Source organism: Biomphalaria glabrata, chromosome 4 (assembly GCF_947242115.1).
Source record: "Biomphalaria glabrata chromosome 4, xgBioGlab47.1, whole genome shotgun sequence".
In the NCBI taxonomy this organism is placed as follows: Eukaryota; Metazoa; Mollusca; class Gastropoda; family Planorbidae; genus Biomphalaria; species Biomphalaria glabrata.
Window position 1 is genome coordinate 43,588,097 of NC_074714.1, and position 16,988 is coordinate 43,605,084.

General features: G+C 36.8%; 1 protein-coding gene across 3 annotated transcripts; it reads left to right on the top strand.

The window, feature by feature from the left end:
- The first annotated feature begins 3,299 nt into the window (after positions 1-3,299).
- On the top strand, positions 3,300-16,841 carry LOC106070918 (uncharacterized). 3 transcript variants are annotated; one of them, XM_056027856.1, is made up of 6 exons: positions 3,300-3,564; positions 11,544-11,723; positions 12,044-12,064; positions 13,020-13,097; positions 13,792-13,821; positions 15,101-16,841. In XM_056027856.1, the coding sequence occupies exons 4-6, from the start codon at positions 13,070-13,072 to the stop codon at positions 16,048-16,050; spliced, it is 1,008 nt and encodes a 335-aa protein (XP_055883831.1). In that variant the 5' UTR covers positions 3,300-3,564; positions 11,544-11,723; positions 12,044-12,064; positions 13,020-13,069; the 3' UTR covers positions 16,051-16,841. The 3 variants fall into 3 exon arrangements, with proteins under 3 accessions (XP_055883831.1, XP_055883829.1, XP_055883830.1); XM_056027854.1 differs by having other exon boundaries at positions 3,302-3,564; positions 13,770-13,821; XM_056027855.1 differs by lacking the exon at positions 3,300-3,564 and adding an exon at positions 11,354-11,456 and having other exon boundaries at positions 13,770-13,821.
- The last annotated feature ends 147 nt before the right edge of the window (positions 16,842-16,988 follow it).

Here is a 16,988-nt window from a genome sequence, read left to right on the forward strand (position 1 = left end):
ATGATTAGTAAATATAAAAGGAAAAAGGTGGGAGGGGCGATACATGCCATCTCCTTTCCCTTATCGGACTAAGCAATAATTTTTCTTTTTGTATTATAGTTAAGAAATTACAAAATGTAAAAAAAAATGAAAATGCAAGAAAACGCTTTTAGCGTCGCGGCTTCGCCCCGAAAATCACTGATGAATAGTGAGCTGTAGTTGTCAGGAGCAGGCATTTCTGCAGTGAAAAATGCAAGAAAACGCTTTTGGCGTCGGGGCTTCGCCCCGAACTCCAATGATGGATAAAGAGCTGTAGATGTCAGGAGAATGCGTTTCTGCAGTGAAGAATGCAAGAAAACGCTTTTGGCGTCGGGGCTACGCCCCGAATTCCACTGATTAATAATGAGCTGTAAACGTCAGGAGAATGCGTTTCTTCAGTGAAAAATGCATGAATACGCTTTAAGCGTCGGGGCTTCGCCCCGAGACTCACTGATGAATAGTGAGCTGTAGTTGTCAGGAGCAGGCGTTTCTGCAGTGAAAAATGCAAGAAAACGCTTTTTGGCGTCGGGGCTTCGCCCCGAATTCCACTGATGGATAAAGAGCTTTAGATGTCAGGAGAATGCGTTTCTGCAGTGAAGAATGCAAGCAAATACTGAGAAATACTGATTATTATTATGTTAGAAATGAACGAGTAGTCATTCTCTGGCGCTGCCAGGGTCGAGTTTCGCTAAAGAGAAACAAAATTCATCGTAGTCCCTTTAGCAGTTTCCACTGAGGAATTTTCTGGTGATGTGGCAGGTCTGCAGCAGTACCGCCTTCTGACAGGCAACGAAGATGTTCCTAGGAATGTTAAGGGCCTTGAAGGTGTAATTTGTTAAATTCCAGGGAGAGTTTTTGCCTATAACCTGGTAGAGGTTTATCATCACAAATGTTAACACGGAAGAACGATTTGATAATGTCTATATTCATTTCTCTCGTCCATTTGATCCTTTTGGCTCCTCTTGTTCTACCACCAACAGCACCTCTCAATTGTGTGAGGTGCGAGTCAGGGAGTAGACCGACCTCTTGTGTTTGGTCATGAGGTTGTGAATTACCCTCAGTAAACACTCGACTCATTGGTGAATAATATTTACCGCCTAATTTATTTCATAGCAGTACTTCAGTATTTGTAAAGTCTAGAGTACAAATACTTCCTTGATCTCGCTAAAAAGTCATAAGAATACAATGAGTCAGAGAGAAGGAAAACACGCCATAGCTTCCGGCGGCCATTATTATTATTATAATATATATATATATATGCTGTACGCACGTTTATGTATAGGGTTAGGGTTTACTGGGCGTTAGGGTTAGGGTTTGGAAAAAAATCGCCCCCCCCCACTCCAAAGTTTTGGATCCGCTAGTGAAACTTATTTACTTTATTCATGACTTTGTAACCTCTGTCTGCTTGTAATTAAGTTTTAATACTAAATAATTGTCTTTTGTCCAAGGCGCTCATTCCATAACGATGTTTACATAACCTCAGGCGCAGTAATTTCTTTGTTAATTTGTTAATTATTTTTTTTTCATAAACATTCTAATAAACCATTTCAAGTTTTTAAAATATTTATAAAAGGTAAAATTTAGTTCATAAAATTACACAAAATTTAATTATGAGGCGCGGTGGCCGAGCAGTTAAAGCGCTTGGCTTCCGATTTGTAGGTCCCTGATTCGAAACATGGTGAAGACTGATTTTTTTTTTATTTCGAAATCCTTGGGCGCCTCTGAGTCCATCCAGCTCTAATGGGTACCTGACATTAGTTGGGGAAAAATAAAGACGGTCTGTCTTTGAGTTGGCCACATGACACTCTCGTTAACCGTAGGCCACAGAAACAGATGACCTGTTCATCATCTGCCCTGTAGACCACAAGTTCTGAGAAGGGAACTTTACTGTTTTTCAAGACGTTAAAGTTGGTGAAAACTAACAGTGATTCTCACACAAAATTAGGCCAGAAAAGTCCAATAAAAAGAAGTCTTACGATTCAGAATTCCGATAATTTAAAAAATGTAATGCAATACATTACAAAGAAAAAAAAAGATAAGTAAAGTGAAATAAAACAAAGTAAAGTTATGTAAAGTAACAAACCAGAGTAAAGTAAAGTAATGTTATATTGATGAAAGTATGGATAGGTAAGATAAGTGGTATGGGCCAAAGTAAAGGTAATAAAGTACAGTGCGGTAAACCAGAGTAAAGTAAATTTGTCAAAGGAGGACATTCTTTTCTTAAAATAGATGTTTATAACATTGATAATCTCTTTCTACAGGAGTAAAGGGTCACTGTTGTGAATACAATCTAGATGTGAGTTTGTGTGTATTAGGAAAGTACCATTGACCAGAAGGGTATGCATAGGAGTTTGTGTGTTTCACAAACTCCATTTGTCATTTAAATTAATTGTATTTCGAAATGGAAAAACAAAACAAAACAAAAACCCTGAATTTGAAGTGTAAGTTCTCTACACTCACCAGTAATGTCGTCTGCTGACATAAGTGGCCATTGGTTGTAGGTCAGAAGGAACACGTGACTTGCCACACTTGTGACTCAGTGGATCTAAAACTGCAGCGAGACACATTGTGCTTATATAAAAGCGAGACCATTCCATAAATGATGAAAAGGTTAATTTGTTCTTCTTTATCATTGTCCTAAGTGTTGAGTCTATGACTCTTGAAACTCTAGGCCTACGGAAGTTTGTCTTAAGTGTTGAGTCTAAGACTCTTGGACGTCTAGGCCTATGGGAGCTTTCCTATCTTAACCAACTTCTGTCTTGGAAATATCCAAGCAGATGTAAATTATTACATCCCTTTTACCGATGGCTCTTATCCCAGGTTGTTTGGATTAGAAGCGAGTCCAAAGGCCGAGTACACCAGGGAAACTCCCCCTTGTCCCTTCTCTTGTACCATATCAGCCGTGCAGTTGTCAACAATAACTAAAGGCCCCTTGAGGAACGGTGTGTGGATATTGACAAATTTTTGGGACTTTCTACAATCCCTGCTAAGTTCAATGGACTCGGTCCCTAGGAACACCAACGGGAATTCTTTTTTTGCTTCCCTTTTGGTTTCGTTGTCTCCATCCTAGCGCCACGGGTAGACTGAGAAATCATTGTTCGCGATAGGTTGATTTAAAAAACAAAACAACGCATTCTCTCATTCTAAAAAAAAAGCTACGAATGTTTTGATTGGGTCTCTTGTAAAGTACGTCAAGTCCTTAACTGAAAATCTCAACGATGATTATTGTTGTAACCGTCAACACATCAAACAGACATTTTAAGATGTTCTACACACGGAAATAAATTCGTATTGTCACTTATTCTAAGAGGCTAAGTGAGCGTGTTAATGGCAGAAGTCACGTGTGAACAAGTCACATCAAAACAATGGCTCAATACAGACATAAAAACAAATGTAACGGAGTCTATTTCCCATTCATCGCCTACAGATTTAAATTTTTTTTTCAATTGTAGGACTGACAAATTAAAGGTTTAAAAAAATCTGGATTTTCTATATAAGCAACAGCAAAATGTTTTTATTTGTTTTCAGAATTCATTTTACCCACAAGTAAGTTATCGTAATCATATTATAAGTCCATATAAAACCGAACTGTAAAAGACCTCATGTTATACTCTAAATACTTTAATTGATTTCAATGAAATGATTCTAAACTCTAAACCCCGCAAATAGTTTTAACAAATGAAATAAACTCAAACATGTTTTAAGTGGTGGCTGAGTGGTCAAGCGCTTGGCTTCTGAACAGAAGAGTCATGAGTTCGAATCCTAATGACAACTCAGATTTTCAATTTCGGGATTTTTTAGGGCGCCCCCGAGTCTACCCTAATTCCAATGGGTGCCTGACTTTAGTTGGGGAAAGGCGGTTGGTCTTTGTGCTAGCCACATGACACCCTCCTCGGTTTCCGTTAGCCTAAAGCTAGAATGGTCAGAAAGGGGAACTTTTAGTGTGTTTATACACTCAAATAATATCCTCATGCTGACATTTTCGTTATATAAAGCAGGATGTTTAAAAAAAAAGATTTTCTTAAAGAATATAAAAAAAGACAAACCTGCGTTATCTAAAGTCAACAATTCGTTGCTTGTACAACAGAGTCAGGGAGTCGTTGAGTCATATTGTAAAATATGTATATATATAAACATCAGTTTTGGAGACAATTTTACCTTGGGTGTTGCAGTTAAGGGGGCGTATGGGAGGTAGTGGTGGGGTGTGTGTATATTGGAGTTAGTGGTGGATTTTGTGGGACCAAGCTCTCTAAGATCCTATTAGATAAAACGAAACTCCAGTTGTTGTTTTTTTGTTATACCTGCCTTTTGTCTATTTTATTGAATGAACATTTCTTTATATAGATGGCACTCACTTTTCCCATGAGTCCACGCACTATTTAATGGGTACCTGACTTTAGTTTGGAAAGTAAAGCCGGTAGGTCGTGGTGCTGGCGTATATGTGTTCAAGACATAGATTGTCTAGAACTCAAGCCTAATTAAAATTATTTTTTTTTATTACACTTTGAAAAATTATGACGTTTAAACGTTTATTTATATTTATTTTATTTTTATTATATTACTTTTACATTGTCAAAAACAAAAATAAAAAATGTTATGGTCTTACAACATGTAATATCATAACACTGCAGAAAGTGTACATAGCTCATGCGTTCATTTTGGTTGTCTTATTTTACGGATGAGGAACACGGTGAGGGTCCTCATACATCCCACACGTCCTTACATCCCACACGTGCTTGCATCCCCACGTGCTTACATCACACACGTCCTTACATCCCACACGTGCTTGCATCCCCACGTGCTTACATCACACACGTCCTTACATCCCACACGTGCTTGCATCCCCACGTGCTTACATCACTCACGTGCTTACACCCCACACGTGCTTACATCCCACACGTGCTTACATCCCACACGTGCTTACATCACACACGTGCTTACATCCCATATGTGCTTACATCACACACGTGCTTACATCCCACACGTGCTTACATCCCACACGTGCTTACATCCCCACGTGCTTACATCCCACACGTGCTTACATCCCACACGTGCTTACATCACACACGTGCTTACATCCCCACGAGCTTACATCCCACACGTGCTTACATCCCACACGTGCTTATATCACATACGTGCTTACATCCCACACGTGCTTACATCACACACGTGCTTACATCCCACTAGTGCTTACATCCCACACGTGCTTACATCCCACACGTGCTTACATCCCACACGTGCTTACATCCCACACGTGCTTACATCCCACACGTGCTTACATCCCACACGTGCTTACATCCCACACGTGCTTACATCCCACTCGAAACGCAATGCTTAAGCTTGGGATTATTTCTGAACTTCACTGTCTTTATTACCTATTAAGGCGACTCTTAAAGCAACAAAAGTTGAAGGAGAGGGTGTTTTGCTAAATGATGTTATCTTCTTGTTTTTTTTTAGTAGAAGATTACATTGCCAAAAACACATAAAACAAACCCCTAAGTTCCATGTTTTCACAACAATTAAGGTAACAATGATCAGAGATTGTTCAAAGTTGTTGACCATTAGGCTGTCTATTGATCAGAAATTGTTCAAAGTTGTTGACCATTAGGCTGTCTATTGATCTGAAATTGTTCAAAGTTGTTGACCATTAGGCTGTCTATTGATCAGAAATTGTTCAAAGTTGTTGACCATTAGGCTGTCTATTGATCAGAAATTGTTCAAAGTTGTTGACCATTAGGCTGTCTATTGATCAGAAATTGTTCAAAGTTGTTGACCATTAGGCTGTCTATTGATCAGAAATTGTTCAAGGGTAATGAACATTAGGATGTCTATTGTTGAACACACGCATGCAAAATTCACACAATTTAATCTAACACTACTTCCAAATGAAAAACGCTTTTTCAGTAACCTGAAAGCGATAAATGCTTTTCTGTATTTTTCGCAATAATTTTTAAACTTAAATACAAAAGAAATGAACAAATGATTAACGTTGATAGCTCACGTGTTGAAGTACCTTGAATTGGCTCTGAACTTTATTTAGTGGTAGTCCAAGACAGAGCTGAGTTCTGATTGAGCGGTAAAGCGCTTGGCTTCTATACTAAAAGTGTGTTTGTATATGTGTTTTTGTTTATGTGTGTTTGTGTATACGTGTTGATGTATGTGTGTTTGTGTATGAGTGTTAAAGTACGTGTGTTTGTGTATGTGTGTATTTGTGTTATTGCGTTTTGTTGGTGTACATGTATTGTTGTATGTGTGTTGGTGTATGTCCGCTTCTGTGCTTGTTTAAAGGCAAGTATTTGAAACGGTTCAGTTCTTCCAGTAATTAAATAAGTTTCTCTTGAGTACCCAAACACAACGGCTGTCTGGCCATATGGTTTGTAATCCACACTGTCTTGTACCTGATTCCGTGGAGGCTAGGACTGTGTACGTTATTATCTTAATTCCTGGATTAACAAAAAAAACAACGTCTGAAACCTTACAAGAAGGAATACATTTTGACTTGTGTCATAATCATTCACTTTTTTATTTCCTATTCAGTTGATCGTATCCTATGTACATTTGTTTTAGATCAGTGGTTCCCAAACTTTTTGGTCTCGTAGACCCCTTGCCATGTTTTCTGGTTTTTAGTAGGCACCCAAATTTCTAACTGTAGTGAGTCGAAGAGTGAAAAAGTAAATTTAAAACTACATGTTGCGTTATAGAGTTCTATCTTTTTTATTGATAACATTTCAATTTAAACCAAATAAAATAACAATTAATATGTATGGCTGGAATCACCAAACACACTCGAAATTTTGCAGGTTTATCATCCGTTACTACGGATATTATGTTTCATATAGGAATTTGTTGTTCTATGAAGTAGTCTTTCCAACATTAAATAATAAGTAATTAATTAATTAATTTGCCTTAAGTATCATTGTAAAAGGTTTCGCAATGAGCAGTTTCTGGTGTATTTCTTGATCTTACACGTGTGGTTCAAATATTGAATCTGCTGAACTGTTTTCATTAACAGGAGAAGGGGAGAAGGCGAGTAACTGGAGCCTCAACCAGTAACCTCTGCTGCCTTGCTGCTTTACCCAAACATGGTAAAGGTTTTGTCAGTCAACCCTGAGGTTGAGATGGTTGATAATGAGATGGCGACCATTGCCATTAGGCAGTTTGTAGCACACAGCGCTACACCTTGTCAATCTTGTGACGCCGCTTACACCAATCTTCATATATGCCGTTTTCAAAGAATTACATAAGAAGCTTTTAATTTTATAAATCATGCCACCGATGTGCTCTTGAACTGTATTGTTGCTTAAAGAAATTCTTTTAATAGTACCAGATATAGGTTTGTGTAAAACAGCTGGTAAAATCAATGTTTGACCTATGCTGTTTTCCGTGTTTTGCTATAGCCTAAGTAAAGAAATATTGTAAGACGCTCACGAACCATCATCCACTCTATATTATCTTTGAGTGTTGGAAAGTTTTTCTAATCTTTATCTACTTTTGTCTGGGTGGCATTGTCTCTCAAATGATTCTCCAGCGTAATTGGTTTCATATTGTCAAAAAAGGCACTTAGGTAGCCGCTTGTTTGAAAAGGAAGGGATGAATCCTAATTTTATATAGGCATAGGCCTAATCAACGCTGTTCAGTACAGATTTCTTTATTTTTTTAAACATTACTTACGTGTAGACAAAATTAAGCTATTTAAATAAGTGTTGAAATTGAATACAACAATTTTTCGTTTGAATAGCAGGATAAATATTTAAATGATATGAAATAAATTACATTAATGAAATGTGAAACTTAAGTCACGATCTGCTAATATTAAGTTTATTATCATACATACCGGTGGACATCTCATAGACCCCCAATTTATTTTGTCACTTTCGTAGACCCCTTGGAAGTTTTCATAAACCACTAGAGGCTATATAGACCACTTTGGGAATCACTGTATTTTAGATGCTTCCGTAAGGGGAATAACCCCTATTTTTTGTTTCTTTCTGTCCGTCTGTCACGTTAGATCTCAAAAGCTAGCAAATCAGTCGAAACTCTGATTTTTACAGTATTTCGGGGCTTACTTAACGTAGGTGTAAAGACTAGTTTTTTTTTTGTTATATTCCAAAAGTTAACAGTTTTATTTTAAATTTAATTGTGCAAGCATATATTGCTGAAACGGTCTGTTGGCAATAATTATGCGCAACACCATGATTTTTTTATATGTATAGCTCAATTCTATTTTATTTAGTTGGCTGCAGTGAAGTTCAGTTTAATGACCGTGACATTGTTAATGTATCATGAAAATCTCCAAACAAGAAAGAAAGATAATTTCTGTGCATTGTTTTATCCGGTACGTGACGTTTTGGCGCCGCCGTTTTGGCCCCGCCGTTTTGGCGACGGGACGTTTTGGCGCGAGCCGTTTTGGCGACGGGACGTTTTGGCGCGAGATATCATTTGACGATAATTTAATAAGCACGTAGCTTTTTTTTTAATGAACCTTGAATGCCAGCGACTAAGGCAAATAACCATGGTGTCTATGTATACTTAACTTGAAGTATTCTGAGAAACATGGTACATATATTATATTTTTACTTATTATTAGCAAGTGTTTGGTATGTATAGCTGGAGATACCATACAGTCATTAAATAAACCAATGTTAATGTAAACAAATCAATTTTTAGTCTATCATCGTTTCATTTTGTTTTTAATTTTAAAGTAATATCTTAAAAAACTTTTTTTGAAAATAAAAGTGTGCCTCTTAATAAACACACATACACAAGCCAAAATGTTTATTAAAGAAAATGATGTGAAAAACAAACACACATTTACATTTAGTTCGTGAAAAATATGTCTTAACACAAACACTCATGCAAAACATAGATATGAATAATTCTTTTAAAAGAAATAATACAATAAACGTACACAATGTATTTCGCTCCAAAACGTCCCGTCGCCAAAACGGCTCTCGCCAAAACGTCCTTCGCGCCAAAACAGCGGGGCCAAAACGGCGGCGCCAAAACGTCCTGTTTCGGTTTTATCATATTTATAAATACAATTTTGTCAATTATAAACAAATATAATATTTATTAGTATGTTTTCTAGTAAACCAGCTAAAAGTTAACAGAAAATGTTTGCTTTCATTCATAAAGGCCAGGAATGCAAAGTGTAGACGTATACCATATACATTTTTAAAAAGCTTATATCAACTCACTATGTCTGTCTTTCTGTCTGTCTGGTAAAAAGTTTGTACTCGTTAGTTCTCCAACTTCCAACTCGGATCAAACTGAAAATTTTCACAATAATGTCATTTAACTGACAAAACAGGAATCAATAAAACAAATTAACCAATTAGCTAATTAACTATTGGTAATTAATTATTTTGTTTGATTTCAAACAAAGGAAACAAATTAATCTTGTCTGGTGTGGAGGTATTAACTGAGTTTATTCCCTTTATAATTTGTGTAGAGAATTAAATTGTAGGATATGTTTGTTTGTTTGTTTAAAATGTTTTCGATGTTCCTTCAGAGTTGAAGATAGTTTACTTCCTAGTCCAAACCTCCCACAGGACGACGGGGGATGGGAGCGGGCAGGGTTTGAACCCTCGACCGTCGATAAATCCGAACGACAGTCCAGCGCACAAACCGCACGACTAGACAACCAGATAGCTAAAAAAACCCTTATATTTTCGTAAGCACTTCGCTGGCACAGTAACTAGTTTATTGGATTGAGAGGCTTGAGCCCTCGAGTTCGATTTCAAGTCGTATAACGTTTTAAAAATAGTTATTTGATAAAATGCATTTAAAAAGCGATCAAGTTGACATTAACATTCCCCTGCCCTTTTTCACTCCCACCTGGTCCAGACAAGTGATAGGATTAATGCGCATTGAGAATGCTAAAAGCATGAAATTGCGTTAAACAAAAACAACAAAAAAAAACAATTATTTCAAATAGCACACATTTATTAATTTTAGTTTAGATGTATTACAGATTTATAAAATGATTGATCCTAACAAATTGATCAATCGTAATATAAGTTTTTGTTTGGTTTTTTAAAGTATATATTTTTGTTTAAATACATTTTTCATACACAGTGGTTTGTGTTGGCTTAGAACCCACACTAAACTTGCTAGAGACAAATTTCAGAAAATATTTCCTGTCCTTAAGGAGAAACAAATAAATCACAACTCTAAAAAAAATGTACAAAATTTTAAGTGATAAGCTAGGTCAATATAACCCCATTTCTTAATCTTTAGAAACAGGTTTATTAAAAAAAAATTAAACCTTATAAAATAACTGTAACCAAGGTAATTCTTGGTTCGACTGCTGATTTTTCATTTCCTTGTTTTCGACAGTGTCTTAGCTGATAACACTTCGGAGAAAAATATAGCCAAGGGTTATTTTAGTTGCTACAGAGAAAAATAGACAAAATTAAAACTTAGAAAAGTTCTGTGAATGTTGATGAGTTTTATTGTCTGCACTCATTCTCTCTAGGCCCTTTATATCTTCTTTATGAAATTGATGAAGATTGAAACTAAATTGTATTTTTTTTTTCAAGTTTTAAACATCTCTCAATTTATTGTCTTCAAAACAGATTATCACTCTACTAAACTATAGGATATTAGGAAGGACATAAAGAAAATTAGTTACATATAAAATAAATCGTTGGAAAGTAAATTTAAAATAAAACATATGCAAATCTTGTTCAACTATTTTAAGACTCTGAGATATACGTGAAGACGGAACTGTTACATACCTCAAACATGAACTCCAACCAGACATACTAATACTACCCACATTGAACATGGGAGAAGGAAAACTCTGCTGCCTTGCAACTAGAACCAAACATGGAAAAGGCTTCGAGAGCCGACTTTAACTCCTAAGCAGCTTGCGGCAGTCAGTGCTACACACTGACAGGACCTACGAATCCCCTGTTACCAAAATGTGCCTTTCCTTTGGAAAGATTAGCCGCGTGGAGAGGGGGGGGGGCTGCTGTGTGGACGATCTCGCTCAGAACGTAGCTTATTTTCCATGAGATGATGCAAATCTCTATGTAGAACCTTGAATCTCATGATAAATTTTTGCGCCCAAAATCTGATAGGGCGTGGACAAAGTGCTAGAAAATTGTAATTTAAGTAAGCAGTATATTTTTTTTTATTGAAGTCATCAACCATTATAGCCTTAATTCTTTGTACAACACAGCCAAATCAAAAAAAAATTTAATCCGTCACCATTTTTTATTTTTAGCCTAGTTTTGAAAGTTGTCACATAGAACGCATGGTCTGAAAGAGGAACTTTTAGAAAACACTGATTTGTTTCCCTTGAACTTTAGGCTAGAAAAAAAAAAACTCCAGCCAGGAGGGGGGTGGGGACTTTTTTATTAACATGAAAACAAAAACGTCACTTCTGAAGTTAGACATCTTGAGTTAACCAGAGTCAATTGAGTCAAGTAACGGTACTAACAGATGTTTTTGTTTGCTTCTAGCTAAATTTAAAAACATCTGGATTTTATATTTACTTATGTGTTGTCTTTAATATTTAGGTCAAGTGTACAGCAAGCATCAAGCGGGTCTTAGCCTCCTTCAAAGACAAGTGAAATAAATCCTTGACATAATATAGACCAATCAGAGTGTGGTGTCTGGGCCTGTGCTGAGAACTTAAAGCACCAAAGCTAAAGAGATTTCCTTTTGAAACTTTTCCTGGAATATTACAGAAAAAAAAGGTATAGCATTTTATTTTAGTTAGTTTTAGTGTTCAATACAATGTAAGATCTAAACGAAACTCGAATTAAACAATTGAAGTCCGCTACAGGTTTAACTATAGAATTATGAATCAAATTTGTTTAATGTAGAATAAAATCTTTTGATTTGTTAATCATGTTGTAAAAGTGTTGAATTATTTCAAAGAAGCTATAATTCTAGAGCAAAAATGTACATGATTTAGAAGCTGTCACTGTCTTGTGTGTTCATAGATGTTTTTATATACCTAAAGCACATTAAATTTGGTTACATTATTTTAACTCACGAAATTATTCATTTGCAGATGTTTCTCAAGAACATTCAGGTCAGTTTTTAGAGTGCACAAAAGTGGTTAGGCTATACCACAGTTTAAACTATTTGGTCTATAGATAGATATCGAGAAATATTAGTGAACTAAATTGATATAATAATGCGGACATTTAAACAAAATTTGGCCGTTTTTATTCATGGTGAATATTACGTTTAATATCTCAAACATCATCCATCCATCTATCCCATTTAGTCATGCATGTTAACCAACAACCTAAATTCTACCAAGTCACTGGTCTTCCTGGCTAGCTCAGGCAACCCATTTCATGCTCTAATAGCGCTAGGGAAGAAGTAGCATTTGTACAAGTTTGTCCTAGCATATGAAACAAGGAATGTGCTTTTATCTTTGGGTCTTTCTGAATATTTTATTAGATTATATTACTAATCTTATTTATTAACCCTTTAAGTTCTGTTCTTTCTTACAATGAGTGCATACGAAATGGAATTACAATTCTAGTGTTTGGAGGCTAAACTATCACACGCGTCCAAAGGGTTAAAACATTGGCGATGTCCTTATTAATTGATTAATACTCCAAAAAATGGGCTTACAACTACAATGAAAATACGCCCCACTTTTTAAAAAATTTTAAATTGTTATAACTCACTCATATAAACGATTGACTAGACTAGAGTAATGGCTGTTGTTTTGTACTTGACTTGTTAACAAACGTACAAATAACACTAATTCAAATTTTTCTTACTCTAGTCAGGCCTAGTGCACCTTCCCCAGCTACGTCCCATTTGTGCCAGGCATCTTTTGATTCTAATATAAACATCGCAATCAAAGTGTAAACAAACTACATATCACTGTTACTTTGATAAATAAATATTATTATTGCTATTGTCATTAATATTATTATTGAACTAATTGAAAAAAAAATCTATTAATACATATGTGTTGACTTATTAATGGAATATTTACGAAAATATTATTTTTTTGTTTTTTTCAGAATTATTTCAAGGTTCTGTGGCACTGTTTTATAAGGCATCTGTGGCCAGCATGTCACTTACTGAAGAGAATCAAAAAGGTAAAGATCATGTGATTTGTGATTTTGAATTTTTATTGGGCTAACTCCCATAGACAAATCCTGCGTGTTTTCAGGTTTAAGCTGCAGTTACTCCTCTTGGCTAATACTCTCATTGTTCAGTTTTGCCAGTCTGTGCTACTTGTTCTAGATTAGGCTAGGGTCTATAAGGTTGTTTTACCTGATATGGTAAAGGATAAATGCGCTCCCTTACCTATAAAATGCTTCTAATGTCTTGAGTCTTAAATAACCTCTGACTTGTGGCTTACGTCCGACGTAACACGTGATGGAGCGAAATCAAGTAACTGGAGCCTTAACTAGTGGACTGGCTGTCCACCTCAGAGAAGAAAAAAAAATTTGATTCAAACCTCAACTGCTTCGTAGAGATTCCCTAACATGGTAAATGCTTTGGGAGTCAGCCCTGAGGGAAAAATCAGGAGCCCAGGCATTCATTTCATTACTATGAAACGGTTCATAGTCGCCTCATTACCAAAGGAGACCATAGAGGATAATTAATACATGGGAATTATGTTAGACTACAAAAAGGGGGCTCTGGTTTTATTGAAACACTCTGATAACCAAATATCAAATAAAATTTACTTGTATCAGTCAAATGTATTTAGATCTATTTTTATGTTTTACATATTGTTAAATTTAATTATTTTTTAAATATAGGTATGTCTACTGCCTATTTCAGCTACATTTCAAACTAATAAGTATACTACCGGTAAGAATTTTTAAAAATAACTTTGTAGGCTATTCTCTGCTATGTTTTTAGTTACCTTTTTTTAAATATAGCTTATCTCAAGTATTCACTCTATGTTGCCTTAAATATAACAACCCAAAAACACTAAAAAAAGTTTTGATCAAATAACATTTGCACAATATACTTATATGGTTGATCTGGAAGAGTAACATCATATTTCAGATACAATTAAAACTACAGACTTCGCTGCTGTTGTCTGTACTCCTACAGGTCTGAAGAATTCTAGACTTTGAGAGCAGATGTTCATTTCGGATGCTGGGTATCATTTACCAGGAAAAGAAGACAAATGAGTCTGTACTGTTACAGGTTAGAAGTCATCACTCTGGCAATAAAGAGCATCTCTTTAATATTGTTGTAACCCGCCTTGCAGTTTTGCACCAATGCTTGTGGTGCGTAAGAGCGCACTATTGAACAAGGACAGGAAGACGCTGGGAGAGAGTGATTAGAAAGAATGTGATTTGTTGGGAACTAAGGAGCCGTCTTTTGTGCTGCCTGAAGACTGTAATAGGGACCTGGAGCGAAGCAGGGAAGGCTGTCGTTGGTCCGTATTCAGGTTTGGCGGAGAAAGGACTGGTAGAATTAGAAACAATACTCTTTGAATGTAAAGGCAGTTATGTGCTTGTCCTGGTGTTTATTTACTGTAGAATTTCGTTGAGTTGCCTGCCCTAGTTTACAATAATATTGTGAAGAGACGATCGCTAAGCTGGCTTGGTCCTATTGTAAAACATGACTATCTTAAGTTATAGTTAAATTGACAGTAGACAGAGCACAAAGAAAGTGTCGTCCAAAGAAACGTTGGCTGGATAACATAAAAGAATGGACCGGCCTCTCTCTTGATATCCTGCTAAGAACATCTGCTGACCGCAAAAACTGGAGGGACCTGGTTAGGCGAACTGTCACAGCAGCCCTACGACGAAAGCCCTAGGACTGAAGAAAGAATAGAATAAATAGTTGAGAAAAAAAAGAGATACATAATTTGTATTAAAAGACCAAGACTAAATCTTAACACTGGGCTAATTCACATCTGCTCATCGCTTTCAAAATTAAATGAGAGTAAAGTCCCTTTAGTTAATTTTCTAGATTTTTAAAAATTATTATCGAATTATGTAGTATGTTTAGAAAAAAAATCCAATACAATTTTTGACAGTTTAAAAACTTGTTTCTGTTGTTGCTGTTTTTCTGTTATGCTAAATTTAAGTTTAATTTTACGTCCCATTAGTTTTTTTTTCTCATTCAACAGGTGCTCACGAGATTCATGTTTATGAAGGCGAAGAAGCTGACCTACATCAAGAAAAAGTTGATTGTCAAAAAAACCCAGACCACAAAAATTTTATACCCATTGATCAATTCACCATGCTGCATTTGCCGGAAGGTCATCGTGATCAGGATCTGTACGAGCTTATCCGAGCTGTGGCAGACATAGCGGTCAAGGTCGACGTGAAAATGGTCAGCCCAAACCGACCTAAGTTGTGGCCGAACAAAAAACATAATTACCCTTTCTACGACTTCCGGGAGAGAACTGTCCCGAGAAGCGGGACGGGGGAGGTGGATAAAGTGATCAAATTCATAGGAGGGAAAGGGTTTGACCACAACGGTGCAAAACTCCAGCGGGACACGGCATCTTGTCCTTGCGAAAAATGTCGAGACTCGGACGTACCCAGCACAGAGTGGTGGGAGATTCACGTGGACACAGCGGCGCACGTGGTTTACGATGAGCTGGAAGCAAGACACGCTTCCTGCAGACTGTTCTACAACACGAAACAGAGTCCCAAGGTGACATTTGACAAGTGTAGCATTCACTACAGCAACGTAGAAGGCGATTGGTGCGTTCTCAGCCACGTGACTTGCAACCAGAAAGTCGGCAGCAAGATGCACCGGAAGTTTTTGCGGTGGGTCCAGCTGAGAGACAAGGTGTACAACGCTAGCAGATCGTGGGGCAACCTGGCCTTCATCGTGTCCCACCCTCACGGCTGCCCCAAGCAGGTCAGCATCGGCAGTTGGACGGACAACAAAGAGGTGAGCTCTTACAAGGAGTACATCCTAAGTACTCTGACGTACACCACCGGCACCTGCCAGGGCAGTAGTGGGGCCACGATCCACTGCGTTGGACACTTTTGGGACCATCTCCACAGCGGAACCTATCACCCGGGACCTAATTACAGCGGTACCGGCTTGGAACTAAGAATCTAAAGAGTGTGATTGATGATGCTCGAAAACACACTGATGTTCACAGCAAGTGCAAGTCTTCTGATCCAAACGTCCCTACTGGTTCAGTCACAGTTCAGTGCTTTTGTGTCCACGGCTGCCGCTTACAAGTGAAATGTGTGGCGATCACAATGAACTTCCATTCCCTCTTCTTCCGTTGGAGACGGTGTACGAGGGTGTCAAGTGGCCAGCACAACGACCAACCGTCTTTACTTTCCCAAACTAACGTCAGGTAGCCATTGGAGCTGGGTGGACTCAGTGACGTCCCAAAATCCTGAAGCTCAAAATCTCAGTCTTCACCCTGATTCGAACCCGGGACCCGTAGGTTCGAAAACCACACGCTTTGCCATAGATAACCTTTACACTATCTAACGGTCCAACATTGTAAATGATACGGTCTGAAATGAATACTTTATTAATTTACTTCAATCGTCTTCAAAGCACGAAAATAAACGAGACAAAAAACACAACTAGGTTTCATAAATTTTAGGTTCAAAAGTCAAGCATCATATTATTATGTCAGTACCGTAACATCCTAATTAGATGTTCAGATAAATAGAGATGTATAGATAAGCTGAATGTGTTCATAAAATGGAGGCAAGTCTATAAATAGAATGCATTTAGGTATATTCGGTGTACAGAAAAAGGAATAACAGTAATTGTAAACTATAGATTTTCATACTGTAAATAATCCGTAATATAAAGATCTCCTAATACAGATTGATCTGTATTTGAAATATGTATGTTTTAGATACAAAGCTTTATATTTTTCACCACAGTTTTCTTTATTAATTTCTTTTTATAATTACATTCTCATTGTTTTTGTGTTTTCATATTCCTATTAATTTGATTACATTCTTTAAAATGTCCTTTTGCCAAGCATACGAAGAACAATACAATCTCACAAGTATACGAAGTACAAT

Coding starts and splice junctions, on each gene's coding strand:
- LOC106070918 (XM_056027854.1), top strand. CDS start 12,044: ATGTTTCTCAAGAACATTCAG. Junction 13,098..13,769: donor TACTGAAGAGAATCAAAAAG/GTAAAGATCATG, acceptor TTTTAAATATAG/GTATGTCTACTGCCTATTTC. Junction 13,822..15,100: donor AACTAATAAGTATACTACCG/GTAAGAATTTTT, acceptor CTCATTCAACAG/GTGCTCACGAGATTCATGTT.